Genomic DNA, 10,479 nt, shown 5'->3' on the forward strand with positions numbered 1-10,479 from the left:
TGTTCTTAACTGTGACTACTTGTTTGCATCACTTCTTATATGAGCGAGGGAATGATTCTGTCTTCATCCTTAACATTATGTTCTTGCACTGTTCTTTGTATCTTTTTCCCTTAATCTCAATCTCATCCTTAGGATCTTGTTTACTTTATGTCCTTGGTAATTATTGGAATTGTAATCAACAAAGTTCAGTTATTTGTTAGTGTACCACTATGCATGTAATGAATATAGACTATAAAGATAAAGAGTTTATATGAAGTGGTATTGATTCTTCCAGGTCATTTTTATGTATGCTTAATGCATATGAAATAAAAGTGTGTGCTTCACAAATATTGTTGTCACATTAGTTTTTTTTAAAACACACTTTTTTATTGACAATTTTGTGTGACAAGATTAGGGTTGTGTATCATTCGTATCATTTGGGTTTTTTCCGATACCGGTGCTAAAACGATACTTTAAAACGGTGCCGGTGCCTAAACGGTGCCTGAAGCGAAATATATATAATATATTTATAATGTATATAATATTAAATATGATGCGACGCTTCTGAAAAAAAATTTCGTTCTTATTCGGTCTCGAGAGATATATATATATATATATATATATATATATATATATATATAAATTCTTAAAAAAAAAAACAAAAAAAAAAACACTTTAAATCCCCAAATCTAGGGGTGTTACACTATTCAAGCATGACTGTCTAATAGTATTTTAACAAACATTTTAAGGGGATTAAATGCATCTGCAAGTGTCTTGTTTTTCCAGTGTAAAGAAATAATCCAGGCTGGCTGTTTTGTCAGTTAATCCATCCTACTCCAGCACAGTAGGTGGTGCTAATGCATTGCTATGTTTGTGCCTTGAGTAGAAAATAAGAATTTGGAACTGCACTTCTGGATAACTTCCTAGTTGTTGTCATGTTTGAAGTTAATGGAAAAACGAATCGCTTATTAACGAAACATGACGACAATAATACCAGAAATCTCTTAAAGGCAAGCTGAGATGAGAGAAACGGAAACTCTGGCTAACGTATTCCAGTTTAAAGACGAGAAAACTAGCTAATTTAGCTCCTAGTGAAGCCTGCTAATCAGGTTTCCCCTGCTTGGTTGGTGATGGAGAGGCTAATAACCAAGCTTACAGAAAAACATGTCCTTTTCACGGCTTCATTCGCTATACGACTGACCTTGGTCGCTTATGGAGACTACCAGGATAGGACTATGGTGGTGAAGTACACTGACATTGACTACCATGTGTTCACAGATGCTGCAAGATTCATTACTGAGGTAATAGAAGTCCTATGTGACAGGGGGAGGACAGTTAAAGTAACCTTAGCCAGATAAAGCTAATAGGTCTACTAATACATTGCTGACACCAATAGTTGAAAGGAAAATTCTGAAGTAAATTTTAGATACTACTGTTAGCAATATAATGCTAATATCATGCTACGCTACTTCTACTACAGTCTTTTAAAACGTCAAACATTCAAGCTAAACTTCAAAAATCAAAAGCTATATTGCAGAAGCAAATATTACTTTTTATTCCACTAACGTTACATATGTTTTAATCAACTAGTTACTCGTTGCCTTTCAGATTACGATTTTACATACAAAACATATGATAGTTTAACATAACATGTAGTATTGTTACAGATATAACTCCCCAACATTATGTGACGCAGTTAAAATTAACTCTACCTCCACCAGCTACACCATTAAAGTACTGCGTATTGTATGTCAATGCCATTCTGCATCAAGAGTACTTGTACTAGCTAAGTACACTTTGTTGCTATACTTCTGTGCAGTACTACATCATTTAAATATGGGACACTTTTGCACAGGGGCAGTCCCCGTACAACAGATCAACCTACCGCTACACCCCTCTCCTAGCCTGGCTGCTCACCCCTAACATCTATCTCAGCATGGTGTTTGGCAAGATCCTCTTCATTGTGTGTGATGTGCTGTCAGGACTACTCATCTATAGAATCCTTCGCCTGAGAGGTCTGGGCTCAGAGGTATGTTTTTTTCAGTCTGTTCCTTGTTGACCATAAATGCTTTTATTAGCATGTTTTATTGATAATTGCTGACCATTGTTGCAAATATATCATCTGTCCTGTAATACAACAGTATAGAGCCTGCTTGAAAATGCAGAGTGCATATTAGTTGTTTGTTTTTCAGACTGCACGTCGTGTTTGTTCTCTGTGGCTCCTTAACCCGCTTCCAATGGGAGTATCCAGCCGTGGGAATGCTGAGTCAATCCTGGCAGCCCTTGTGCTGGTGACATTACTTTGTATTGAAGGTAAGGGTGTGGAAGTTGTGTGTGTGTGTAGCTTTGGAGCTTCAAAAACACATTTTATCTCATAATTATTATAATTATATCGCAAAATTATGTAGATATCGCTAATTGTGTAAGGTAATATATACACAGCTCCTGTGCCAATACGTTTTTACCGTTTTTCTTCTAGCCAGGCATCTGATATGGGCAGCCATATTCTATGGTCTGTCAGTTCATATGAAGATCTATCCTGTTACATATGCTCTGCCCATCGCTCTAACCCTGCGCACGTTTGAGACCAGATCCGAGGAGAACTATAAGAGGTGGAGGTGGAGGAGGTTCATTGGATTTATGGGAAGCTTTCTCAACCGAGAGCTGTTCCTCTTTGCAAGTGTGGCCGGAGGAGTTTTCTTTATGCTCACAGCCCTCTTCTATTATATGTGAGATGAACACTGAAGTTGCACACAAACACACAGTTACAAGGTTTTCATTTTGACTGTGATTTTTGACTCTGCATAGGAAGTGTTACATATTACAATAGGTGTTTAACGCTACCAAACTATTTTTTTGCATGGAGTTAGATTTCACAGAAATGCAGACATGTCCTGGTTCTGTTGTTAAAGTGTAAAAAGTCCAGAGAACTTAAAGGACAATAGGCGCAAAACGAACCTAGGGGTTAATAACGGATGTGTACCCACTCTGTCGTTCTCTGGCACATGTTTTCATGCTAATTGATTGTGTTTGGAGCTTAAAAGAAGCTAGCGTGGACCGCTGATTAGCTTACAACACTAGTATTCGGGGCACAGTCTTCAGAATGTACAAAACACTCTTGGGTGTTGCGACGCAACAGGTCCCACTCCGTGCAACACAGACACTCCTGTTCGGCCATAGCTTCACGATGTCCGCAGGTACACCACCAGTTTCCTGAAATATGAGGCATAGCTCTCTCTCTCGCTCTCTCGTAGCCCTTTCACGGAGCTCACGCAGCTCTTCGTTCAATAAACTGTCTGTACTTACAAAGTTCTCAATGCTTCGGTTAACATGTAGGGACCCTCGCTATGCTACCGTTGAAGTTTGGTGATATTTCGAGCCTTTTTAGTGGTACAAAATAGCAATTTATTTTTACTTTCCATGTGCCCCGAATACTAGCGTTGTATGCTAATCAGCTGTCCGCGCTAGCTTCTTTTAAGCTACAAACACAATCAATTAGCATGAAAACATGTCCCAGAGAACGACAGAGTGGGTACACATCCGTTATTAACCCCTAGGTTCGTTTTGCGCCGGAATTGTCCTTTAAAATGATTCAGCTGGTAACACATGATTTGTTAAAACTCCCCCTAAAGTATTCAGATGCTACAAAACATGGTGCTTAAAATATCTGATTTAAGTATTTCTAATATGACTTAATATTAGCCTCTCCACATTATCCCTTATCTGAAGAAATGCACGTTCACATAACATAAATAATAATCCTCTCCTGTATTACCAGGTATGGATGGGAGTTCCTTCATGAGACCTACTTGTACCATCTGACCAGAAGGGACATCAGACACAACTTCTCTCCATACTTCTATATGCTCTACCTCACCACAGGTATTCACCGCTCCAGCCATTCATTGCCTCCTAGTGTGACAACTTAATGCAGACAGAATACAGACCAGCATAAAGTTAAAGCTCATGGTCAGCTGCGATAAAATGCTTGTTTATTGAATCAGTTATAAAGTTGAAAGTATGTTTATTATGTATTTTTCTTGTTCCTCTGTGTTAATTGGGAGTGTAAATTTACAGGAGATGATGCAGCTTTCTTAGCCTGGCCAAATGTTTTTGTCTTTTGTTGGTACAGACAGCAGGTGGAGCCAGTGGCTCGGCCTGCTAGCTTTCTTGCCACAGCTCATCCTGCTGTTGGTGGCATCATGGGCCTTTTACTCTGACCTGGCCTTCTGCTGTTTCCTGCACACCGCAATCTTTGTCTCTTTCAACAAAGTCTGCACTTCACAGGTACATAGTCTAAGTAGAGTTTAGATGATGTATTTCCAGTTTGATATCACAAGTTCATTAGGTGCTGACACACCAACCCGATTATCGGCCGTCGGACAGTCTGACGAGGTCGGTGACTCGAGTCTTTTTGGTGTGTTCCGTGCCGTCGTCAGTCGGAGGAGCCGTCGGCGTTCATTTGGGCCGATTTGACATGTTGAATCGGCCAGTGGGCAGTCGGAGTCAATGACCAATCTGATTGGTGGAGTGCTAGCCCTTGACTAGCGAATCAATGCACTTATGTTAAAACACTTACCGGAATTGACGAGCGGGATGACCGTGACGAAAATCTCACGAAAATCTTTAAAACTGACCTTTGTCGATCAAAAAAAATACAGACTGTACAAACACGTTTCGGTGACCTATTTTCGTAAAATACGAGATCCTATTCCAAACGAGCCGCCATTTTGGTCGGCTTTGAAATTCGGGAGAAGCAAGACCCACGTGACACGTTCGTTATTTCCGGTTTTCATTTTTTTTTGGCTGACAATACAGATTAGCGCCGCCTGCTGTTACGGAGACGTATTACGTCTCGCACAAGCGCAGAACATACGCTCAAGTCGGCGTCGCTTCGGTGTGTTCAAGGCACTTTTTGGACCGACGGGAGCCGAATGATCAGTCCGACCGCCTTCTCTGCCGACGGTCGGCCGTCGGGTTGGTGTGTCAGAGCCTTTAGAGTTACCTCTTAGTGTTACTTGTGAAAAAGGAGCTAATTTGTGTATTCAAACTGGTTCCCACCCATCAGAAGTTAATTTGTTTTGTCCTCCAGCGTACCCTCCAGCCACAGGCACTGTGAATATTAATGTAGTTGCAATATGTGTATAATATTACATAGCCGTAGCTAACACCCTTCTCAGAGCATTTAATAATGTTTGCCTGTTAACCTTTCATAGTACTTCCTGTGGTATTTGTGTCTACTCCCTCTGGTCATCCCACACCTGAGTCTGTCACTAAAACAGGGAGTGGGACTGCTGCTCCTCTGGTTTGTTGGACAGGTAAGTCAATTTATCGCATTATCGGACAAAATTCTCATATCATAACAAACTGTCATTAATTATATTGGCATTAAAATAGTGCATCTTCAGTGGTATATACATTGATGCCTTCCAGTCAATGTCTTCCAGTCTCTTGTTCACCTGTATTGATTTTTATATTCACAATATTAAAGCCGAAGTAACTAAAATTCATGTTGGTATGAAGAAACCATTGTATTTCCTCTCCACTATCAGGGTATCTGGTTGGGCCCAGCCTACTTCCTGGAGTTTGAAGGCTACAACACCTTCCTGTTGATCTGGCTTGCTGGATTGCTCTTTTTGATCATCAACTCCTCCATCTTGATTCAGATCGTAGCCCATTACAAACCAACACAAACTTCACAGAGACTGAAGGTTGAATGACATTCCAGTATGTTTAACTTAAGATGATGGACTATGGATATATGTTAAAAAATAAAGTGTTTATTTTGTTAAGTCTCCCCAGTACTTAATTACCTAAATAATTTTAGCCCAGAACAGATTCATACAATGGCATTTCCTGTTTAAATTTCAGTCATTCTTTAAACAACCATGATGTTAAACAGCTCTGTACCAAAATATTTAACACACCATTCAGAGGTTTTTGGTTGGCATTGTCATTTCTTGAGGATGGGAAGCACTTTTTTACTCCAAAGGGAAAAATAGGCTGATTGTGTATAGCTGGGCTTTTTCTTAGTTTACTGTGAAAATACAGTAAAGTGTTACGCTAATTGCTGTGGCAGATCAGTTACATTATGTTGGTAAATCATTGTGAAGAGTTAGGGTTATAAACTTATATCTTCATATATCCAAAGGATGTATGTGATAATAATATATCACCTTATAGGTAACATATATGACATTGATATAGGGGCATATATGTCATATATTACATTTCCATATGGAATGAGATGTGATTTTAAAGAGTTCCTCAGCTGCAGTGTGCAGTTGTGACCAGTAGGTGGAAGCATTCTCCAGCAGAAAAAAAAAGCTTGAGCATCTATCCTTGTGTAACCCTCACAGATTAATCAGTCAACTGGAGCATGAATGCAACCAAAAAAAGACTGTGCTGGCAGTGGCACCATAATCTCAATTGAAATTATTAGAGCATTCACTAGTCCTGTATGTTCAGATCACGTTTGCTGGCCCGGCCCAACGGGATTGATTGTGGGAGTGCATAACAATAATATTAACATGTATTTGTGGAAGCATGTGAGATACACAGTAGAGGGTTGAATTAGTGGCTTTCCTGAGACATTCTTGTACAACACTTTGTCTATCTGTGTGTGAGAGAAAGAGAGCTTGCTTGCTTGCTTGTGTGTTGTGTATGTGTGTGCATGTGCATGTGTGTATGACTCACGGTCAGCTGCGGCCTGCATGTCTAGTTTATGATTCACCAGGTTGCACTCAGTAACCTTTCAACTGGCTAGTTGCCCCTGGGCACATTCATAAACCATTTCATTTTAAAACTGCATCCCACTGAATACCATCACATGCAGCTGTTTATTTTGAAATCCCTAGGACTGAAAATATGAATGTTCTTCTTCTTCAACAAATCTTTATGATTTAATTCAGGCAATCCCAACCAAACTCAAACTCATTTGATAAAATCAAAATAACAATTCTTCTAATACTTACTGTAATATCCACTTTTTAAATCAATATAATAATATTGAATATGCATATTGAAGTCAGCTAAACATATAGTGATTGAGAGTGCTTGAAAAGTAGTTATCAAGCTAGCAGGGCAAAAACAGTAAAAGTATTGAAAAAACACTTCAAGTAGTTAGGTAAATGTACTGTACATAATGGATAGGCTGCTGATAGTTAGCTAAAGTGATGGACGAATGGTTGAAAGAAGTAGAATAAACAGTTGAAACAGTTAGCTAAAATTAATTTATAAAATAGTTGAAATAGTAAGCTAAAAGTACACTGTAAACCCAGATTTAGTTGTAATTAAACTTTTTAGTGCTCACTACTTATTCTCTCATGTTTTGTTAAAAACCATATTCATTACTAAATCACATTAGTTGTTTGTAATAATCAGCCTAAGTATGCAGTGCACAGATCATATTAAGCAGAGATAACTAAAGATGTTAAGTTTCTGTGTGGGAGGGGCGGGGTCATTGGAACTGTTCTGCTCAAGCGATGCAAAGGCTCATGGGAAAAAACATACGTCCTGAACGGTTTCTGTCCTAGTTGAAGTGTGTTATAATACTTTTCTGTTATTGTTTTGGGTGTGCATTAATGTTATCTGGCTTTTAGTTTTGTATGGCTGATTTAGTGTTCATGTTCATCTCCATTTGTTGTTGCACCATGACCGAGACCCGGGTGGGGACTGATGGGCTCTGGGCCGTGAGGGAGAGTATGGTTGACCACATTCATGCAGAGCACGTTGGAAATTACAGTCTTTGAATTGTCATCCTTTCTGTTTTAATGGAGCTAATGTATACAATACATTGTTCTTAAAACTATTCTGTAACAAAGATAAAAACAAATTTATGAGGATGATATATTTCTGTAGTTTTGATAAGAAGAGCATGATATTTCATTTTTATTATATTTGAACAAAAGTAAACTAAGTTTACTAATGATTTTTAGTAATGACTACTAATGTAAACTTGATTTGTCTACTGCATCAACTTACCACTCTGTTAATACAACTTGACCTGTTAAGTTACACCTCGTGTAAAAACTTAGAGGGTTTAAGGCAACGGTTTCCACGCACATTTCTAGTAAAGTCAACTAATTTGGGATAACAGTGTAAGGTATAAATAGTTGAAATTGTTAGCTAAAAGTAATGGATAAACAGTTAAAACAGTTAGCTGAAAGTAATGGATAAACAGTTAAAACAGTTAGCTGAAAGTAATGAGTACAGTGTTAAAATGGTTAACGTAACGGATAAACAGTTAAAATACTAAGCCAAAAGGGCAAAACTATTGAAATAGCCAAAAGTATGATAAATAGTTGCAATGGTTAGCCAAAAGTGTTGGGAAAATGGTTAAAAACAAAACAACAAATAAACGTAGTACTTGAGAAATGACTGAAATAGCTTATTCATAAAGTTATGAATTTTCAGAATAAAAAGGTAAAAGTAATTGGCAGCTTTCCTGTGGTAGTAGTACAACAAATTGACAAATCTGACTCAATAGTATATAACACCCAGTTTAAAATCAATTTAAATGAATATTTAGACGAAAAAGATGGGAAACTGCTGCTTTAAGGCATTGACAGAGCTAAAGAAAGTAAGCAATAAAGCATTAAGGTGCTGTTTATTGTTCGTTAGCTAATTGTAGTCAGGAAGCAAGATGTGGCAAGGTTGTGGGGGATATGGGCGGGGGATTGCGTGACTGTCTTCCATATGCTTAGTAGGGTGTGTGTATATGTGCATGATAATGTGCATGCATAAGTGTATGAACATGCGTGTCTGTGATATACCCTCAAGGATTCTCCTCATTGTCACCAGGGGATATGGGAAGAGGAGATGTGGACATTGTTGTGTCTATGTATGCATTGGTGCATCTGCCTGTGTGTGTGTGTGTGTGTGTGTGTGTGTGTGTGTGTGTGTGTGTGTGTGTGTGTGTGTGTGTGTGTGTGTGTGTGTGTGTGTGTGTGTGTGTGTGTGTGTGTGTGTGTGTGTGTGTAACCAATTAGGGAAAATGGTGTGCAGAGCAGCAAAGAGTTGGGTATGAACGGTCACGCAACCTTGCATGTTATAGGATTATAAGTCTTGGTCTGCACACAAATGCACCCACGCGCTCCCCCACCTCACAGATACAGCTGTCAACAAGCATCAAACACTTGCTTACACTACAATTGCCCTAAGCCATCACTCCTCTCTCTTGATTGGATGTGCGCTTTTCATTGTTTTCACCCCTTTCCCAAGCTAACTTCTCTTTTCTCACCTCTAGGTTTTGTCTCTCCACTTCTCTTCCTCTCTGTTTCGTTCTTTGTCATTCTCACCCCTTCCCCTCTTTGTAAAGAATAAGTGTCGTATGGCGTGATGGTGTGCGTGCATGCTGACAAATATTAAACATTTAAAGTCAGCCTCATCTGTGGATGATTCCATACAATGCGCTTTCGCATGTACAACAAAAGATCGGATCTCTACTTTCATTCACAATTTTGGGTGTTTTGTTCAATTTTTTAACATTTGAAAAAAAAAAGTGAAATGTTTCGAAACAGAACCCGACTGAACGTTGACATATACCTTCTTTGATTATCCTTCCTTTAATATTAGTCTAAATAATTCATAATTTTTTAATTAAAGAATTAGGTACAATTTCCAAAAAGGAGGTTTATTGACCATGAATTCCAAAAATAAGTGTAAAACTAGTGATAAGTTGGTGTTACTGGTGTTCATACATGGTAGTGAAAAGAAGCATTATATGTAAAAAAAAAAAAATGTATAAAGCATTGAAAACAAGCACCAAAAATGTCGAAAAAAGAGTCAAAGACGTCATAAAAAGTGTTGATTTTCAGTTTTGACCCAGGAGGACGATGCATGGTCGAATGGAAGAATGGTCGAATGTCCTTCGGGACAACACAAGGGTTATGTACTTTCGTTTACTTTGTTGAGAATTGCTCTCTAAACCCTGTCTCTTGTAAAGTAAGTAAGTAAAGTTTATTTCTAGAAGACATTTAAACACAGTTTAAGCTGACCAAAATGCTGTACAGAAAAGCACTAAGGTGCTGTATTAACCCTTGTTTTGTCCTTCGGGTCCCGGTGACCCGATTGACAACACAAGTGTTATTAAGTACCTGTTCAAGTGAAGGCCCAACAACTGAATGCAGAGTTACACTCAGGACAACTGGAGGAGGAAGTAGGATCTTAATTGGATAGTGCAGGTTTAAACCAAGAGGAAGAGAACAGTTCTTCTCTACTGTACTGTGCGGGCCGAATGGGTGTACAGTACATCAATACTGACATGCATATCACCATTGAATAACTTTTTGCATACTGAATCATCAAAATACTGTTCACCAGAGGAATTAACAAGGGAAGTGTACACTTATGGGAAGTGTTTAAAATGGAGAAATACTAGTTTTGAGGATACCAGTTATATTTTACCAATGATATATTGACACAACACACTGACCCATACATTAGACCAACATGGACATCATGCACATGAGTAACTTCTGTGTTTGTTTTTTTTTTTAT

General features: G+C 38.5%; 1 protein-coding gene across 2 annotated transcripts; it reads left to right on the plus strand.

The window, feature by feature from the left end:
* The first annotated feature begins 845 nt into the window (after positions 1-845).
* On the plus strand, positions 846-5,771 carry pigm (phosphatidylinositol glycan anchor biosynthesis, class M). Of its 2 annotated transcripts, XM_031307768.2 has the most exons (8): positions 847-1,280; positions 1,835-2,008; positions 2,172-2,292; positions 2,459-2,708; positions 3,758-3,861; positions 4,112-4,266; positions 5,196-5,297; positions 5,532-5,771. In XM_031307768.2, the coding sequence occupies exons 1-8, from the start codon at positions 1,110-1,112 to the stop codon at positions 5,697-5,699; spliced, it is 1,245 nt and encodes a 414-aa protein (XP_031163628.1). In that variant the 5' UTR covers positions 847-1,109; the 3' UTR covers positions 5,700-5,771. The 2 variants fall into 2 exon arrangements, with proteins under 2 accessions (XP_031163629.1, XP_031163628.1); XM_031307769.2 differs by lacking the exons at positions 5,196-5,297; positions 5,532-5,771 and adding an exon at positions 4,979-5,163 and having other exon boundaries at positions 846-1,280; positions 4,112-4,327.
* Positions 5,772-10,479: the final 4,708 nt, after the last annotated feature.

Source organism: Sander lucioperca, chromosome 1 (genome assembly GCF_008315115.2).
Source record: "Sander lucioperca isolate FBNREF2018 chromosome 1, SLUC_FBN_1.2, whole genome shotgun sequence".
NCBI classification, from domain to species: domain Eukaryota; kingdom Metazoa; phylum Chordata; class Actinopteri; order Perciformes; family Percidae; genus Sander; species Sander lucioperca.